This window comes from Glycine soja, chromosome 7 (genome assembly GCF_004193775.1).
Source record: "Glycine soja cultivar W05 chromosome 7, ASM419377v2, whole genome shotgun sequence".
Taxonomy (NCBI): Eukaryota; Viridiplantae; Streptophyta; class Magnoliopsida; order Fabales; family Fabaceae; genus Glycine; species Glycine soja.
Window position 1 is genome coordinate 3,110,207 of NC_041008.1, and position 19,817 is coordinate 3,130,023.

The 19,817-nt window shown below is 32.9% G+C and overlaps 3 protein-coding genes across 4 annotated transcripts; all 3 read left to right on the top strand.

Annotated features, from left to right (window-relative positions):
* Nucleotides 1–1,079: 1,079 nt before the first annotated feature.
* Nucleotides 1,080–4,231, top strand: LOC114418166. Of its 2 annotated transcripts, none has more exons than XM_028383386.1 (3): nt 1,080–1,371; nt 2,318–2,404; nt 3,738–4,231. In XM_028383386.1, the coding sequence occupies exons 1-3, from the start codon at nt 1,247–1,249 to the stop codon at nt 3,826–3,828; spliced, it is 303 nt and encodes a 100-aa protein (XP_028239187.1). In that variant the 5' UTR covers nt 1,080–1,246; the 3' UTR covers nt 3,829–4,231. The 2 variants fall into 2 exon arrangements, with proteins under 2 accessions (XP_028239187.1, XP_028239186.1); XM_028383385.1 differs by having other exon boundaries at nt 3,743–4,231.
* A 1,348-nt stretch (nt 4,232–5,579) lies between these two features.
* On the top strand, nt 5,580–14,836 carry LOC114418165 (transcription initiation factor TFIID subunit 12b). The gene is made up of 9 exons (XM_028383384.1): nt 5,580–6,226; nt 7,946–8,167; nt 11,051–11,632; nt 11,708–11,782; nt 12,544–12,622; nt 13,242–13,306; nt 13,420–13,455; nt 13,558–13,795; nt 14,529–14,836. Exons 1-8 carry the CDS (start codon nt 5,672–5,674, stop codon nt 13,741–13,743), a joined length of 1,800 nt encoding a protein of 599 aa, XP_028239185.1. The 5' UTR covers nt 5,580–5,671; the 3' UTR covers nt 13,744–13,795; nt 14,529–14,836.
* Nucleotides 14,837–16,540: 1,704 nt separating this feature from the next.
* Nucleotides 16,541–18,450, top strand: LOC114419014 (transcription factor MYB8-like). Its single transcript, XM_028384587.1, has 3 exons — nt 16,541–16,748; nt 17,071–17,200; nt 17,615–18,450. Exons 1-3 carry the CDS (start codon nt 16,619–16,621, stop codon nt 18,150–18,152), a joined length of 798 nt encoding a protein of 265 aa, XP_028240388.1. The 5' UTR covers nt 16,541–16,618; the 3' UTR covers nt 18,153–18,450.
* The last annotated feature ends 1,367 nt before the right edge of the window (nt 18,451–19,817 follow it).

The window sequence follows — 19,817 nt, forward strand, 5'->3', positions numbered from 1 at the left end:
TTTTATTTATGTTATATTCAAATTTAAATAAAATTAAATGTTATTTAAATATTTGGTTTTTATTTATATATACTATCATGGTAAATTTTTTTACATAGTCATTTATTAAGATTTAATATTATATTATGTCATCCTATTAGATGTTTGCGTCAAAATACTTTACATTATCAATACATATGAGTTAAAAGTTAAATTGTATATTTTGTTATTAATTTAATTCGTTGAAGAATATAAAAAATGGTTTAAACTAACATAAGAAAATGATCAATTTAATTTATTTTAAAATAACAATAATTTATTTTGGCAGTTTATTAAGAAAACCATAAAAAATGAGTAATTACTTGTTTTTTTCTTACCAATTACATATATTAAAGAACTAGAAGACAATCCTTTCATCTGATCTTGTGTAGTTAACGTTTTTGACACAAATATTATTAAGAAATATTTTGGATTTTTTTCTTAAATATCTTTTTGATCCTTGTAATTTAATATTTTTTTTTATTTTTTGTCTTTGCAAAATTATTTTTTGTGTTTAATTGTTATAAATTATATTTATTTTATTTTTAGTCTTTAAAGCATTTTAAATAATACTCTGAATTGATGAAAAATCATTATCTAAAGAATTATAAGAAAAAAAATAAACATAATTTATAAGAATTAAAAATAATTTTTTTTACAAAAACAAAAAACAAAAAAATTATAAATTTCAAGGATTAAAAAACTTTAAGCCTTAAAAATATTTAATAAATATTTTTAATTAATTTATTAGTTTTTTTGGTACAAAGTTAAATGTAAGAAATGAAGAGCTTTAAATATATGATGATTAAATATGCATGAATGATTAGTAACATAATCCAACTCCAAAGATTAAAACTTATATCAATCCTCCATGTTTCATTATAAGTTTTTATAGAATTTTACTAATCAACATGTTTAGGATATTAATTATCAAATTTTAAAAAATATTTATTAAAATAAAAAACATAAAAATAACATAAATTTTAACATCCCAATAAATATTTTTTGGGATCTTAATTGCTTAACTAGTGCCCAAAGTTCATCTTCCATGTTTATATTGTATTGTAGTGTCCTTGACCAACCAAAACGTGACGTGAAAAAATGGTAGAAGAACAGCGCCGCAAAAAGTCAGAAGAGCGCAACGCAACGCAACGCGAAGAATGGGAGGTTGGAGGCGGAAGCAGATCATGTTATGACTCGTCGCAAGTAAAAATAGGGAAAGAAAGCCATGGTGGCGGCGCTTAGTTATAGAACCTTGTCCTTGGTGTCAATGAACACTACTCTGGGGTTGGTGATTTTTAAGAGATCTTCCAACTCTTTCATGGATGAGTTAAATGTGGTGCCAGAAAGCAGGTTAGTGGACATCCTTCGCATGGTTTTAAATTGCGGTCATGATGTGATTATGGAGTGTCATAATACCTTCACGTTGCGGACCGCAATTTAAAACCATGATCCTTCGTAAGAATTGCATGTTATGCATCTTTTTTATAGCCTTCTTGCAGGTTTATATCATGGTTTCTCTTAATAAATTGTTTGGTGTATTGGGTCATAAAATAATGTTGTATATTAGATAAAAAAGGATGTGTCATTTATTCTTTCTTCTTCTACTATATAATGGTGAGGAAGAGCATGTAACTCCATAAGGTTTGATTGTGTTTGTAAGTTGTTAGAATTTGAGTTTAGACTTAATCCTAAATCTAAATCCAAAAGCTAGCTTTTGATGAAGTTTACTTCCCACTTATATAAACTAGTTTAGCCATATCGGTCAATATGAGATATCCAACCATCACTTTTGTATATCTGTGAAATTTACAGAATTAGACAGCTGCACGGGATTCAATAACAACCTAATAGCAAGTGATCTTATAGGCCCAACAACAAGTCAACAACTACTAGGATAGACCTTGATAGTATATTAAAATTTGGATGAGTTTAACTTAATCCCCAAAGTTAATTCATGGGGTATTGGTTGCTCTCGACTCACATATACTATTTTGACTATATTACTAGTTAATGTGAAATCTCCAACATAAGCCTCCCCCTTCAAATAATGGTTTGAAGTTTCAATCTTACTCTTTTGCTGAATTAAAAATCTTTGATGAATTCTGAGTTTTGGAGAGTGGAAATAGTTCTAAATAGAAATTTAGGAAAATTGTGCATATGGTCAGTGGTTATGTTTTCTGTCATATTGATAGTTTTGTGTTGTTTAGTTTGTTGGAAATAGTCAATGCCCATTCTTGCATTATTCATGCTGTTAAACTTTCTATTCCGTATTTTTCTTTTTTCTTTTTGAAATTAGGGAGGCCATTGGTGGCGGCCTGTATAAGTTGCATCATACCCTGCCTCTTAATGTTTCTGAGTACATTTTACAAGCTCTGAAGCCAAGGTAACCAAGTGTTAATTTGATTGTGAGTTCATATGATAAGTACTTGATTCTCTTTCTTGTGTGTGTGTATGTGTTTGTTTGGAAATATGGTATGCTTTCAGTTGTAATTTATCTATAGTTAGTAACTTAGTATGCCGGACTTGAGTGCTCCTGGGAAAAGTTATACTTCTTGCCCTTGCCTTGAGGTAAAATAATATTGGTTCTATGATGGGTCATCCAGGCTCAAACACAATTCCTGCATGTATACTCCCCCAAGACAACTAAGGAGTAAGGAGGGAAGAGAGGAAAGTAATTAGCAGGGAAAATAACAGTAGGATGACCCGTACAGAAAGAGAAATAACTAGTTTTTATAGGGAGGGGGGATTTGTTGTATTTGAGGGAGGGGGATCATATGTTGGGGGGAGTGAGTTTTTCTTTTCTGAAATTGGAGGCTTTGTGCCTCGGATTAGGAGGAGACATCTCTATAGCTTGGAGTTGAAGCTCATGATCATGATCTTACAACCTCCTATTGATTTGATTGGAACAGATCTCTAATTCTCTATTATCTTAGGTTTTGAAACAGATGCTATCTAATCCATCAATGAAACATATTTCCCTTGGTTTGTTATGAAGATGCATGTGTGCCTCAGAGGATGTGGTAAACCATTGCGCTGTAGAGTTTAGGTGTTGCACATCTGCTTCAAATGTTTTTTTTTGGGTATTTGATCCCCCCTCCCAAATAAACCCCAAAAAATGTTTGTTTGGTTGGCCTTCCTTTTGTCGTTTTAGTCTACGTGCTTTAGTTTCTTTTTCTATTAGTACTTTTTATACTGCATCTTGCAAATATAAGCTACTTCCACAGTTGCATGTTGATACTTTAGTTTCTTTTTAGCAATATTTTTTTTATACTGCATCGCGTGAATGCAAGCAACTTGCGCGGTTGCATGTTAATATTTGATTTTTTTCTATCCAATTATTGTGAAAGATATATATTTTGGTTTAGTGGGAGAATGATTTTTAAAATTACGTTTGATTATTTGGTCTAGTGCATGAGAGCTGATTCAGTTTATACATTCATATTGAATGTATAGACTATTGATATATGTCCACACATGATATAGCTTTTTCTTTTAAGTATTGGTCAATCTGGATGGTGCTTAAATGTTGAGTTTTCTTACTTTTACTACTTGATGCCTTACTTTCCATGATAATAGTGAAAGTAGGTAGAATTTAGTGATAGAGAACAAATGGAATAAAGTGAAGGAGTAAATCCTCTTTTGGCATGTCTCTTCCCATTCTTTGCAGGATTATTTTTAGTGCTCACAGTTATGTATTTTCTGATCATGTTCATTAGGACAGAACTCCTGAGATTACTGTATCAGCAATGTCATGCAATGCAAGAGATGACCCTGGATTTGTGTTTGCCACTTCTGGAAGAGCAGTGAGCATAAACTATTGTTCTTTAGTTAGGGAATCTCATATTCTTATAGTCTATGTTTCTATTATGTTTTTGTTTTGTTTGGTATGTTTAAAAAGATAGCAGGGAAGATCTCCTCAAATGAACAAACAAACAAAAAGGGCACTGGGAAGATTAACAGAGAAAAATAATAGGATAGTTGGGAAGCTAAATTCCACATTATTTTCACTATCATTATTGACCCCACCAATTTTTAAATTGAAGAGAAGTTTTACTGTGATAAACCTAGTTCCATCTCAAGATAGATGACAGAGAGGGGAACATAGCTCACTATACTCCTGTATAACAAATTTTAGTTCTAATTCTTGGGAGTGAGATAATTTTTTAACACACTCATTCTAACATGGTACCTTCTTCATTTTGGGGCAAGTGTATTCTAATAATTTATATTAAATTAAATTAATATATTCTTCATTCAAATGAATTTTTAACTTTCAGTAGTTTTTGAGCCCGTGTAGTAATTTTATTTTTCAATTTAATGCTAAGCATAATGGAATACTTGTGAATCCTCAAGAAAAGCTAATGGAATACTTGCGAATTTTTGTACATTGCTAATGACCCTAAAGAAAAAAATAATTTGAAGTCATATAAAGAAGCTACGGCGAAATGAAGTCAAATAATGCATTTGATGTATTACAATTTGCAAGGGATAACGGAAGTTGAATTGAGTTTATAGCCTTTTTTTTTTCTTCTATTGATTAGTATTGCTGCACAATTAATTCTAGGGAATAAATGGGAAAGAAAATATAGATAAGCAAGGTTTTCTTATTTTATAATTATTTTTAAAATCAGATATAAAATAGGTATTATCGAACTACCTAATGTTTTATTAAATTAATTATAGTAATGAAAATATATTAAGTTACTCGTTGCAAACCTATAACTTCACTCACATTAGACTCAAGTCAATCAAATTATGTCTATTTCTTAAATAAGTTAAATTAATACAGTAAAAAAAGAAATTAATATTATTTGTAAAATTTATTGTGCTTACATCCAAGTTTCTTATATCAATAATACATAAGATTATGAATTAGTCCCGATTCCTGTATTTAATTTCATGTTTAAATATTATGTTTAATTCATATAAAATGAATAAGTTTTAATTTTAATTTTTGTAAAATTATTATTTTTTATTTTCATACCTCAAAAAATATGAAATTATTGTTTTTCTATTACCATATTATCAATAAAATATGTGATTAATTTCAATCAGACTTTTTTTTAGTGGCCAACCCATTAATTATTATATGTTTGATGAAGATTTTAGTTAACATTCTCCAATGTTTCATTTTGAATTTTTTTTAGATCTCTAAAACAAAATAAACATTAAGGATCAAATAGTAATTCACTAGAGGAATAAAAGTTAGTAAACTTTTTCACAGGACCAAAATCCAAATTCATTATTTTTACATAAACAAAAAATAATGATTTAAAATTTTAGAAAAATATATATATTTTTTAGAATGATTGAAATGAAAACTCATTTATTTCATAGAGGCTAAACTTATATTCAAACTTAAATTTAAAAAAAGAAGTTTACCATTTTTTGGTTGGGTTTTCCCCTATTCCAACAAATTTTCTTTTGACAAGGCCTTATTCCAATAATAATAATAAAAAAAAAGATAAATAGAATCTCCAAAAAATAGAATCTGGAAAGTGGTGACGTGTAGGGCCGAGATCGATTGTCCTTTCCTAAGTCTCCTTCTAGTTCAACCTTCCTTGTATTGAATTCAATTAAGCTCTCTGCACCCTCCCAACCCCGAATGGGAGCATCATCATCACATTGAAAAGAAAAGAAAAGAAAATCAATGGCGGAAACCGCTTCACCATCTTCCAAACCCTCACCAATGGACCCTCAAATTCAAAACCCCGCACCCTCCAACTCCAACTCCAACCCTCCAATCCCTTCCCCTTCCCCTTCTCACAACATGGCCTCTCCCTCTCTCCCACCCCTCCCCCAAGACCAACAACAACAACTTCAGCAACAGCTAAGTCCCCCTCAACAACAACAACAACAACAACAACAACAACAACAACCTTTGGTTTCTTCGAACAGCATGAACAACATGAACCCTATCTCCAATTTCCAGCTCCAGCAATCCATGCAGCGATCGCCTTCCCTCTCGCGCCTCAATCAGATTCAGCCTCAGCAGACAACGCAGCAGCAGCAGCAGTTTGGTGTCATGCGCCAGCAGGCCGGATTGTACGGCGGACAGATGAGCTTCGCCGCCGCGGGTGGTGCCGGTGCCGCTCAGCAGCAGCAATTGGGAGGGTCGAATCTGTCGCGGTCGGCGTTGATGGGGCAGAGCGGGCACTTCCCCATGCTTTCCGGGGCTGGAACGCAGTTTAATTTACTCTCCTCGGTATAATTCAGCTTCGGTTTTTTGGATGCTAATTGTTTTAAATATGCTAATAGCATGTTTTGATTAAACCCAATTTTTTCTATAAATCAATTCCAAATGAGTGCAACAAATAGTTGCTTCCACTTTTTTCAATTTTTCACCATGATTTTGTTTGGGTTCCAAAATCAATTCTGGTATAGTGTGTTTGGATAACACACAAGAATCAATTTTACCCCCACAAGAATCAATTTTACCCCCACAAGAATCAATTTTACCCAATGAAAAAAGATAGAAGCGACTATTTGTTGCTTTGCCTTCACTATGAAAAACTAATGGTATGTTTGGGATGGCGGTGCAGTGAATCAATTTCGATTCTAAAACCACGATGCCCTTGAAGCTACTGGTAGATGCTTCAGAAAATTCACGTATTTTGAGTGATTTTGTTGTATCCACCACGTTTTTGGTGGTATCCAAACACACACTAATTAATTGATTATTTCTCACCATGAATCTAATCCGAACACGTTAGTAGCTATCCAAATATGCTATAATTGCTTTTACGTTTTGGTGTTTGATAGTGATCAGAATGAAAATGTTAACTCATACCATTGTGATTTGGATGGTACTGTTTGGATAAACTTCTTATAAGCTTGTTTATAGGGAAAATAAAATTGAAAAGGTAAAATGAATTGAAATTCTCCCAAGTTAAAATTAACTTATGGACTTAACTTTTATAGGACATATCTCATCTTACTTATCTGAAAGCTTAGGTGCATAAATTTATTCTAACTTTCTGGAGAAACTAATTCGATTTACCTTCTTAGTTTCTTTTTCTTTGAATGTTTATGGAAAAGTTAATCCAAACAGGGTCATGATGTTGACATTAACAAGAAAATGGCACAAATTTCACATGATAGATTGTTATTTGATAGAAGTTGTGTCGGTTTGGTATTTCGGGAATCGGAGACTAGGAGAGGATTGAAATCCAAGCGGAATGACCGAGTTATGTTTTGTGTTTACCTTTTCAACTATGCGTGTTTCTGTCTACGACCATGGTTTGTTATTTGGTATTTGGGATAGGTTTTGAATAAAATCTTTTCCAAGCTATAGTGTGGTTGTTATGGAATGATACCAAGTTATGCTGCCTGGTAATACCTGGTGGGCAGTGTTGTTGCTGGATGACATCACAAGCGTTGTTGGTTATAAGTATGATTTGTGGTTGGTGTTTTTGTACATGGATAGTTATTAGAATCTTGTGATTTGCAATTTGAATCGTGTGGTCCTATTCAATTTGGCTATCAAGGAATCCATATCTTCTGATGAATCGCAGATAACTTTGAATCTTGTGATACATGGATGAATCAGACAATCAGTATAATTCAATATTACTGATATGAATCCCACAGTCCATCGATTCTTTAGTTTTACTTTTTACTTTTCTTTTACCATTTTTCATTGGAAACACTTGCGAGGAGGGTAAATTGCATGATTTTTAGTCTTGTGTGTGAAAACGGGTAAAGGGAGACCAAGAAGGACTTTGGAAGAAATTGTTAAAAGGGATATTTGTAATTATATATGTTATGATTTATGATTGAAAAATTAGTTTGGCGATTCATGATATGAATTGATCTGACGAACTTGAATTTGGCTATGGCTTTAATTATTGAAATATCACCACATTTCATGTATTCTGTGTCCAGAAAACTATTTCTTTCTGAAATAATTTTCAATTTGGTATAGCCAAGGCAGAAAGGTGGGCTAGTCCAGTCGTCTCAATTCTCTTCAGGTAATTCTGCTGGACAATCACTGCAAGGAATGCAAGCAATGGGTATGATGGGGTCGCCAAATCTCACCTCGCAACTACGAGCAAATGGAGCCATGGCTTATGCACAGCAGCTGCGTATGAGTCAGGGTCAAATCAGGCAGCAACTATCCCAGCAAGGTTCACTTAACACTGCACAGGTATAATCTATGCTTTATTTATTTAGATATAATTTTAGTGAAGTAGGAAATAATAATGCTGACCAATGTTCTTCTTGTATCTTTGTATAATCGGTTTGTCATATTCTTACATGGTTTAGATTTTAAATGTACATGCAGTCAAGGTCTGCCGTGTTTTTGATATTTCAAGATGTGGTACAATTTTATTTTTTTTCAAAGTTCATGCTCCCTGATTTCCTAATATCTTGTCTATGTTTTAACATCATTGATCATACCCCAATTTGATGTTTTAGTTTTGGACTGTTCTTATGTGCATCGTTTTTTGATTTGTGTGGACCGTTTCTTTCAGTGGTAACTCAATAATGTTTGAGTAGAATGCTTATCCTATTTTCACTGCCTTTCTTCTTCATTTTGTGTCATACTTTGGGGTTGGGCAGAGCCAGAGGTTAGACATTCTTAATAATTGTACCATAAAATGTTACATTTTATCCCTATTGCAGGATTCACCTGCAATATGCTATTTTGTCAAAATCCACCATAAAACTTAAATTGGTATACCACCAGGTTTTTTGCCACCTTCCAGTTATCTTGCTCTTGTCCTGTTCACATTTAGAGCCTGTTGTTTCAACTTTTTTCTCTCTCAATGAAAACCCACTTTAATTATCTTTTTAAAATACTCACTTTTAAATTATTTTAGTATGTTTGTTTAAGCTTTTTTAAGAAAATAAAAAAATAGAAGAAAAAAGAGATTTTTTTAAAATTGTTTTGAGTAGCTTCTGGAAAAAGCTGTAATTGTACATAACTATGAAAATAAGTACTTTTTATAATTATAACCGAACAAAAAATGGCTTCTGCCGTTTATGAAAAAATCTAAAAAAATAAACCACTTTTTATATATCCTTAAAATCATCTTTTTTTTATTAGTTTAAACAAACGGATTCATGGTTCTACATACCAATGCTAACTTCCATGCATTGAATGCGTTTCTCAATTCTCATCTTATTCTCTTGCAACAACACCTATCTTCAAAATCTCTTTGGTTCACTCTCTGATTCACTTTCAATAGCTATCCTGTCTTATTCATTGAGTCTCTCTGAGATAGAGCTTCAAATTAGACTTAAACCCATGGGCTGTCCCATTTGTCCCACATAATACGCCCCATTTTTTATTGCCTACTCAATGAGGGGGCTTAACAGCCCCAAATAAAGGGGTTGGAGCAGGGCTGAAGGTGGGTCAGCCCCCTGAAGATGCATCAGTGTGTTATTCTATTTTGAAAGCTGATGACAATACCGGGTTGAAGAGGCTTCAGCTATGGCAGGGACAATAATTGACTGATATAATGATAACATTTATATATTTTACTTTTTATTTAAATATTTTTTAATATTTTTTTGTCACTATTTAAATCAGTTATAGTCACACTTTTGTTATGTTTATGTTAGTTATTGATTGGATTTTATGGAAAGAATTTAATTTAAATGATTGAAAATTTGTGAGAACTAAATAAGAGTAATTAAATTAAGAAAGATTAACATCACATGTAAGGTAAAATATGTGAACTAAACTTACAATTATGATAAAAACTAACGTACCTCAGAATCTGTATAGTCTTCTTGCTATGCAAAGGTATGAGGAAGGATTATTGTACGCAGCCTTACCCTTGCATATCCAAAGAGATTGTTTTTGGATTCGAGCCCGTGACCAAAACCGGTCACAACTTTACCATTATGCCTTGCCCTCTAAAAGTACAATTAAGATAAATTCTATTAAATTTGAAAAGATGCAAATATGTATGGATTTGGAATGCTACCGAAGTTTTTATTTGGAATGCTGGGTAAAATATTAATTTTATTTTAAAAAGATTATCTTAGTCTAATGATTTATTTATAAAAGATAGAAACGAGTTCGTTAGCTCATAGTGGGCTGGTTGGCTCATGGAATGGGCTAGGCCCATGGTTGTTAAAATCGCGTTTTTATTCTGCACAATCTTTGTGGGGTCAAAACAAACCCTAAATCTTTTCTTCCCCAATTCGAAAAACACACCCATTCCGCTGCGCAACCCTATTTCCTCACCCACTCGCGATTCCTTTGCCGGTTGCAACTGGCGGACATTGAAGCCGCACCACCACTGCCAATCTGCGTCGCCCTGCATCGCAGTCCCACTCCCTTGTACCTCAGTTTGGAAACTCTGTTTTGCGAACTAAAATCGTGCAAAGTGTGATTAAGCCACCATCGTTCATGTTTCTTTGATTTTTTCAATGATCTGTTTTGTTTCTCTTCTCTGGTTTACAATCTAAATTTTTTCTGTTCATATTTCTCGTGTTTCTTCTTTTTGAATTGCCAAGTGTTTTTGGAGTGGGCCAAGTGTATTTTTTGTTACAAATGGGCTATGTGTATATGATATAATATAAATTATAATTATTCAGAGAATGGGACTATGACTTTGAAAATGATTATAATATGTACAATAATGTCATGTAATATGATTAGCACTTTATCTTTCTTTTCACTGTCAATCCTTTAGAAATTAGAAGGACAACTTGAATTGGTTAATAAACATTGATCATGTAAAAAAAATATATTTTCCAAATATATTGATGGTTGATGAAGATAAGAAAACAAAATATGTTCTTCACTCATGATGTAGTTAAATGTGTTGTGTCACTTATCTTCTATGAATTTTTTTTTTGCTTGTGAATATTTGTAGGGATAAAGGAATTGATCAAAATTTTTTAGGTAATAACAAACAAATTACAAAGTATGATATATTTATACTGTAAATGGAGTTTGTTATGTGGAATAATGTCAATAATTACTTCAGCTTGTGTCTGTGTAAAAATATGTATAGAACTTTTCAAAATGAATGGAGGCGTATTAGAACATTGACAATGCTGTTGACTACAGGTTCAAGGTTTACCAAGGTCATCATCCCTTGCTTTTATGAGTTCTCAGTTGTCTGGGTTGTCTCAGAATGGACAACCTGCAATGATTAACTCTTTAACACAGCAACAGTGGCTTAAGCAAATGCCAGCAATGTCTGGCCCTGCCGCACCATTGCGTCTTCAACACCAGAGGCAGCAGCAGCTGGGTTCTTCTACCCAATTGCAACAAAACTCCATGACCCTGAACCAACAGCAATTGTCCCAGCTGATGCAGCAACAGAAATCGATGGGGCAGCCTCAGCTGCTTCAGCAGCAACAACAACAGCAGCAGCAGCCGCAGCCTCAACAGCTGCAACAACAGCTTATACAACAGCAGCCACAACAACAATCTCATCTACAAGTTTCGGTCCATCAACAGCAACAGCAACAGCAACAGTCTCCAAGGATGCCAGGACCTGCAGGCCAAAAGTCACTTAGTCTAACAGGATCACAGCCAGATGTGACTGCATCTGGCGCAACTACACCAGGTGGTAGTTCTAGCCAAGGAACTGAAGCTACAAACCAAGTCCTTGGGAAGAGAAAGATACAAGATTTAGTTGCACAGGTTTCTTTGAACTTTTGTCTATGTCTCTTTCTTTATATGTGGTTATATTTTGAATCATAATCTTCTATCCTACAGGTGGATCCACAAGGTAGGCTGGACCCCGAAGTTATAGATCTTCTTTTAGAGCTTGCTGATGACTTCATTGATTCTGTAAGAATTCTTACATGTTTTATCTTTTTCCCCAGATCATGATAAATGTGTATATAGTGCATGCCAAACTGTTGATATTGTGCCTTACACATCTTGTTTAAAATATATCTCACAGAATGATTCTGCTTTATTATTTATTCTAATTTTCCCTATATTTGAAATTCATAGTATAAAGGACTTTTTTCTTTTGGTAACTAGGGAGATCTCTATTGGGATCAAAAGGGGAATGGGAGGGTAACGTCATGTGGGATCAAATCCTTTACCTAACAGCAGGCCCTTGACATTAAATATCAGGGCCGGCACCTGGTGAAATAAGGCTTGCCCAGCGTGAAGGAATTTGTTATTCGTGAAGTTGTTGAGTGGACCACCCCCAAGGCAATATCTATTGGATATCCCATATTGACTAGTGATGAGGCCAAAAGAGCTTATTTTAGTGTCTATCAGGTCACCCCCTACTGGGCAGCTATCAGACCACTCGCAGAATGTCCAATCCTGCAAACTTTATGCTCGAGATGTCCAATCCTCGGCGTGAGGGGGTGTGTTGGGGATCCCATATCGACTAGTGAATAGTAACGAAACCAAAATAGTGCATATAATTGGGGGACAAGCCCCATTTTACAAGCCGATGTTGTTTGGTTGAGTTAGAGTCATAACCCACATTCTAAGAGTTTTTATGATAAAATGTACTGTTGATTATTTTGTGTTTTAGCTAAGATTGTTTTGTTTTGCAGAAAATGTACTTATCTTTTTCTCATATGCAGGCAACTACACATGGTTGCATTTTGGCGAAACATAGAAAATCGTCAACTTTGGAGTCCAAGGATTTATTGCTACACCTAGGTATGCAACTGTGTTCTGTGTGTAGCTTATATTTTCAGTCCACCCATCCAAAAGAAGAAAGAATTGTTGCATATTTAAAAATGATTTAGACTAATAATTGCCACTTCTTTCACAAATTATACCACTGGAATATTATTGGCTAAAAAATGAAAAAAGTTACATTATATGAATCTTATTGCTTTCATGAGTTGTAGGGTTGTGCCCCTTGTGGTTTTTGTCTAAGTGGTTATATATGCTCTCTTCATCTGAATATTGTTGACCCATTCAAAGATGTGTGAGGAGTTACTTGCTGTGTCTTTCTTGAGCATATTTGTCTAATATATGTGTTTGAACTTTGAATCCTATTCTTTGGGTTACTGACAGACTTGATAAGTTATACATTATGTTGAACTTTAATAAACCCAGCTTTAAAATTTTATTTTCAACATAGTCTAGTGGACATATTTTAAGCTTGTATGATCCATAAAAGATCGTGTTTGTGCACGGATTCCCTGATATCTTGAATGAGGTAAAAATTGAATGCTTGAATTGATAGTGTATTATTATTATTATTATTTGTTAAATAGAATCTACATCTTAGCTTTGCTGATTTATCTGTTTGCCATGTGTTATTGTGCAGAGAAAAATTGGGATTTAACAATTCCCGGATACTCAAGTGAAGAGAAGAAGAATCAGAGCAAACCTGTAAGCAACAAAGCATTTCTCTCTCTTCCCCTTCTGTCCTGGACCCTTCCCTGAATAAGAAAAATCAATCTTATAATAATTGGATTCTTACTTGCTATGCTTCAAACTTGCAGCAATTAAATGACCTTCACAAGAGGCGCCTAGATATGGTAAGTTTGAAGGATTCATGCATATGATTGGTCTATGTACTTCTTCCATTAGACAATAATATAATTGATATTGTTTTTTCTTGCTAATCTTTCACTGATCAGGTTCGCACATTGATGGAATCCTCATCCTCTGAGTCGAGTATTAACAGCTCTAAAGAGATGAGTAGACAGGGCATTTCTAATCCTCCCCCTGTAGGAACCCATCATCTAGTAAGACCCTTGAGTCCAGAGCAGTTGGTTTCTCATGCAGCTGGTTCTCAAATGCTACAGCAGATGACAAGGTTTTAATGAACCTCTGATTTTGGTCTTCATGCTGCTAGGTTTGATTGCCTGTATGCAGGTAAAGATGCCTTCTTTTGGATCATGATTATTACTTTTTTTTTTTTGGCATAACAAGTTCCCGCTTCCCTCTTTTGAAGTTGTGATCTATCTATTTTTTGCTTACCGCCCAATCAATCTAGTCCCAAAAAGTATGATTATTATGATCAGAATTCATCTTTTCTGGTTTTCTCACTGCCACATATATTTGGACCCCACTAAAATATCTATTACTTCCCTTCTTTTGACACTATTTTTGGATCGGGTCTCATAAATGCCAACCCAGCACATACCCTCTGGCTTAATCGGGCATGCCTGATTTTAGCAAAAGGAAATTACTGCTATTGTGTTTGTTTCCAGTTCACTATCCCTCAGAACGTAGGTTCATTTAAAAGTAAGAAAAGGTTACTTCTCAAAAAACGGGACATTAGAACGTGTGCCAACCATTTGAAATGGGTTCACAAACACGCTCTGCATAGTACAAAAACCTAATGAAAACTGTTTACAAAGGATATGATTTCTGTCAAAATCCATAGTTCTCTTTCATTCTTTAACTCTACTTATCTACTGATATTCAACAATGTCAATTGGAATGTATGTTCGGAAATTTTGCGTACTATATAGTAATACTGTAGATAATCATAATTAATGTCCTTATTTTTCTTTAATTTTGTGTTTTTGCAACTGTAAATTATCTCTACTTGAGCAGTTGGTAAGTTTTCTTACGCAGTTGTTTTATGTTTTTTTGGTCTCAGGTCTGTGAAGAGATCGCTTGCTGAAACTGATTAGCATACAAGGGAACTGTAATTACTTAGTATTTAGACATGAAAAATAGTTGTTAAAAGGATCCCAGTTATTGACTACCTCTTGTTATTTGCCCCAACCCCTATATAGTCATCTCGTTTCGCTGTTTGAGCCTAATTAATTAATTAATTAATTATGGATTTTTAATGTACATTGGTGCCTGAATCGAGTTTATTTGTTGTCTAAACTTACACTTTCTTGGATACTTGCTTTTTGTTTCTGATTAACAAGGCAAAGCTGGTGTAAAGCTTTTCAATTTTGGATAGAGTGTAAAGGGTTTTTTTTTTTTTTTTACCATTTAGGGGTATTTTTTTTCTTTCAAAATTACCAAATGGGATACTTTTTAAATTAACTTTCATTTAGGGTAAGTCGTAAAAATAGTTATGACTTTATAAACAGAAGTTGTAAATTTTTATATGATTTCTGTGAATAAGCATAGAAGTTGTAAAAGTAGTTATGGCTTTGTAAGTTAAGTCGAGAAGATCAACAAATTAAATTATCTTGTAACTATTTTAGTTTCATTAAATTGTTGATGCTTTCAACCATTAAATGGAGGAATTATACCCAAATATGTATGTGGGTCTAGTTACAAGATATCTCGTCAAAATATTAAATAATTTTCTCACATACTACTTAACTTTTACAATAGTGAGTGTTTAACTTTTGCTACCTTGAACCGAGGCACCATCTCCTTTCCAATATTTTAATGTAATAAAAGAGTGTTTAGTCCTTAATTTAAAGTGAATCTATGCGAAGTACTTTACTGCAAAATGTAAAAGGACACTCTTTAATGAGTTTTCTAGCTTTGGATGGGTTCAATGTGTCACAGGTCACAACCCCCAAAAGGTTTCTCGAATTTGCATGGAGGGAGGAGGGTAAGTGTAGGTTGGTAATGGTCCATCAGCGTTGTTGTTGGTTGGTCCCCTTGGGAGACATCGAATACGAGGAGTACAGCACGCAAAGCCCTCACCCAAATACTATTAATGACTCCCCCTTCTTGTATTTTCCTTTTTCAACTAACTACAGATTCATTTATCTCCCTTTCATATTTAAAGTTATAATAAGTTGAGTGATCATGCATAATAATATAAAGTAATTTTAATTTATCATCATACATGACAAATTATTATTTAATATAATTTATGATTAAATAATAATGTAAAATTATTTTATATTATCAATGAATAATTTATGTTTTTGAATTATAAACCTTCTAATAAATTATATCCGTTAATTTTATTTTTATACGGTACTATTTTTCTTACTTATTATATAAAGAAAATATTAAATACTTTTTAAAGTTTCTAATCATTTTTAATACTTTTTCATAAAATATTAGAAGTGCGTGTTTTTAAGAGAATATAATACTATTCAATAAATTAATGGATGCAGAATAAGAAATAGTTAATTTAATGAACATAAAATATTATTATATTTATACTTAGATATACTTATTTAATATTCCACTCATCTCATTTTATTTATTGTTTAAGGTATTGCATATATTTTAAAATTAATTATTATACCAATTCTCATGATAAAATAATCTTATTTTACTAAAAAAAATATTATATATATAAATGATTAATTGTATTGTACATCAATTACAATACACCTATATTTAGTTGTGCATTTATTTTTAATGATAATATTATTGAAAAAATAATCAATACTTTCTTAATACTCTAAAGTGTCAGATAATATTTAAGACAGAAAATATTTTAAAAGTGATAAATAGAATAAAACATGTGATAAATTATTGTAATAACAATTGTTAAATAAAAATATGTTGAAAAAATAATTAATAATAATTTAAATTTATAAAATTAATATCAATAGTTTTGAAGAAAAAAAAGACCAGACTATAAAGTTTCAATAGATATGGAATATTAATTGAAAGTACAACATTTCCTAAGATGCTGATCATAATTGTAATAATAAAGACCAATATTTTGTGCGTGCCAGTGAGCTAGTTAGGTGTTAATTTGATTGCAATATCAAGGCACAGTGTGAGTAGTGAGAAGGGGCATTAGTAAAGAGGATGGGTAGACGACCCTGCTGCCCCAAAGAGATCAACAAAGGTGCTTGGTCTCGAGAGGAAGATGAAACCCTCTCCAAATATGTTTCCATCCATGGAGAAGGAAAATGGCAGAAGGTTGCCCAAAATGCAGGTATATATCCACATTATTCATATATATCATTTTCTCTATTATATTTAATTATACATACATTTAATATGTAAACTATAGTCTAGGCAGTACATGAGTGGATGGAGATTTGGGTTGAATTTTCTTGGTGAATGAATGTTCAAGTTCGAATCTGATTTTCCCTATGCATATTTGGATTTCTTTCTTTCTTTCTTGTCTATTTTGCATGTGGTGCCTCACAAAATAGGATAGTGTTCCCTTGTCCTTAAATCCAATTATTATTATTATTTTTTACTTATTAATTAGACCTTGGCTTTTTGGTTGTGTACAATAATAATGTTTGTAGGTTTAAAGAGATGCGGAAAAAGTTGCAGACAAAGATGGTTGAATTATCTCAAGCCCGGCATAAAAAGAGGCCACATCTCTGTTGATGAAGAGGATATGATTATAAGACTTCATCGTCTTCTTGGTAACAGGTAATTTTTATTTATTTATTTTGCTTTTTAACTTACATGTATTTATTCTACTCAACACAAGTATCATAATTCAAAAGATTTTTTTTTTTTGTTTTTTATAATTCAAAAGATTTATTGAGTATTAATTAGCACTATTCTCACTCAACTTTGAAGACAGTTTATAAACATAAGATTATAAATATATATAAAACAATACTATGCTTAGTTAAAAGTTAAAACTCTAAAAATTTCTCTAACTCAGAAAGATGAGAAGAGAAAAGAGATAATCAGATAAGTGTGTTATTATAAAACAATGTTTTAGAAATTTTTAGTGGAAGTAACATTAGTACAATTCTTACTCATTTATGCATACAAACCATACTATATATGTTATATGATCAACAATTGAAATTCTGATTTTTGATCTTTATATAGATGGGCATTGATTGCAAAGAGGCTACCTGGACGAACAGACAATGAAATCAAGAACTACTGGAACACTAATCTGTCAAGGAAGTTACAGAAACATCCTACATCATCAGTTTCTTCACTTCAACACAAACGTCATGAAAAGGAAAAGACCAAACAAATGCATGTAGCACCCGAAGCTCCACGGCGTAGGAGGGTTAATGCAGTTGAATACAGTAAAAATTTGGAGAATGGTGGGTGTGGAAATAGGCCTAGTACAACTCCCAGTCCCTCAAATATAGAAGAGGGTAGTAGTGAAGAAGCTTCTTTTAGTGATTTTCTCATGGATATTGATCAAATTGATGATTCAAACTCAAAGGTCCCACAAAAGGAAGAGGATCACCACCACAACAAGGTAGAGTTAATAACCAACAACAGTCCTAGCTCTTCATCACTTTCTGATCATTGTCACCATCTCTTGCCAGAGAAATTTGACCCTTTTGAGACCTTTCTGGATGTGGAGCTTCAGAGGATGGCTTCCTTTCTTGGAGTTGAAAATGATTGATCAAGAGATTTTATTTATTGCATGCAGTGAAAAAGGTCAAGTACACTTGGGGAGTGTTATAGATAATATGCCATCTATATATGGAATGCCTAATTAACTAAGCATCTAGCTCTAGCTAGATGTAATATACAAATCCAGGGTTTCTTAACCTTTTTTTTCTTTTCTATTTCTTTTTCCCTCTCCACTTGGGTTGTGAACTCACGTACGTACGAACCCTTATGTTCCTCCAAAATCAATAACACTATTCCAACCACATAGTACAATCTAGTGTTTGAAAATGTTGGATTCTTTACAACAATTTCCGTTTACCAATTACTTTTGCTTCCCCTTTGATGTGTCACTGTCACGCACTATACGCCGAAAGTGCATTGCTTTAGCTAGACAACGGCATTTATATATAAGAAGAAAAAAATATTCATATGCAAATGTGAGGTTATCTAGCTATGATAGCTTTAAGATAAACAATAACGAGAGGGTATATACAAGAATCAACTCATGCATCCAGCTCCTGCAAGACCTGATATGTTCTATTCAAAATGTGAATATGAACGTGGCAAAAATAGGCTAATGTAATTAGTTAATCAAAATATACGTTAGGGAAATTATTTTCAAAGAAAAATATTTCTGCTTCTAATTAATTATTAAAGCATTATGATCCTTTAAACTGCAGCAGTTGTTAGTTTGCATTTTGTACCACCTTGGCAGTGCTTAGTCTTCTCGTCTATCTATGGTCAACAAGGTCAAAGTCTGCAACATATAATTGAAGAAGAGATTTGAATCTGCAATAATTTTAGTCATTCACCTCTTTCCTATGTTTCTCTCCTAACATTCTTATAGAATCTGACAGTTTGTTGGTGCAGTAGCTTCATGCATGCTAGACATCTTTAACGTACCAGGATCTATAATCTTAGTTGTGGCATAGCTTTGCCTGTACTAATTACTAAATGTCACAATATTAGCTACGAGGTCGCAATTTTACCCTCCATTTCACCCAATACGTCGCTACCAAGGTAATTTTCTAAAGCGATGATTGCTGTCATATGGATCGGCTCAGTAACAATCAGTGTGAAAGCAAATTTATCCAAATGAGAAAATATAAATATAGTTTTAATAGTCTGTTGTGCTCATTAATTTTTTTTTTGACTGATGGTGCTCATTAATTAAAAAAATGTCCCTACCACTGTCTATGCAATTAATTAGTTCTTTTAATCTGTAATAACATACGAGGGATTACTTTCCAATCGATCTATTCTACGTGCCTTCGGAATTCAATTCCATTTCCATACAAATCTCACATAATAAGGAAACATTTCTTTCTCCCGTAATTACTCTTTCACCAACTAATAATTTGAATGCAGACCTTTTAGGTTGGAGTATTTAATACTCTCTTTTTTATTTTTTTTAAGAACCCATTTGTTAAGTACCTAAAGTGACTAGCTAGGCAAGTTTTCAATAAATAATAATCATCTACAAAGTTAAGAAAGTCAGTTTCTCACAAATAGTCATCAACAAAAATAATAAATACTCCACACGTCATAATATTCAAAAATAAATATATAATTGTACTTAAGAGGTTGGGAAGCCTGGAATGGGAAACATGACTCTAACCACAACAATGAATGGTCTCAACACACCAACTTGTTTGGTTTCTATTTGCCCTTTCTT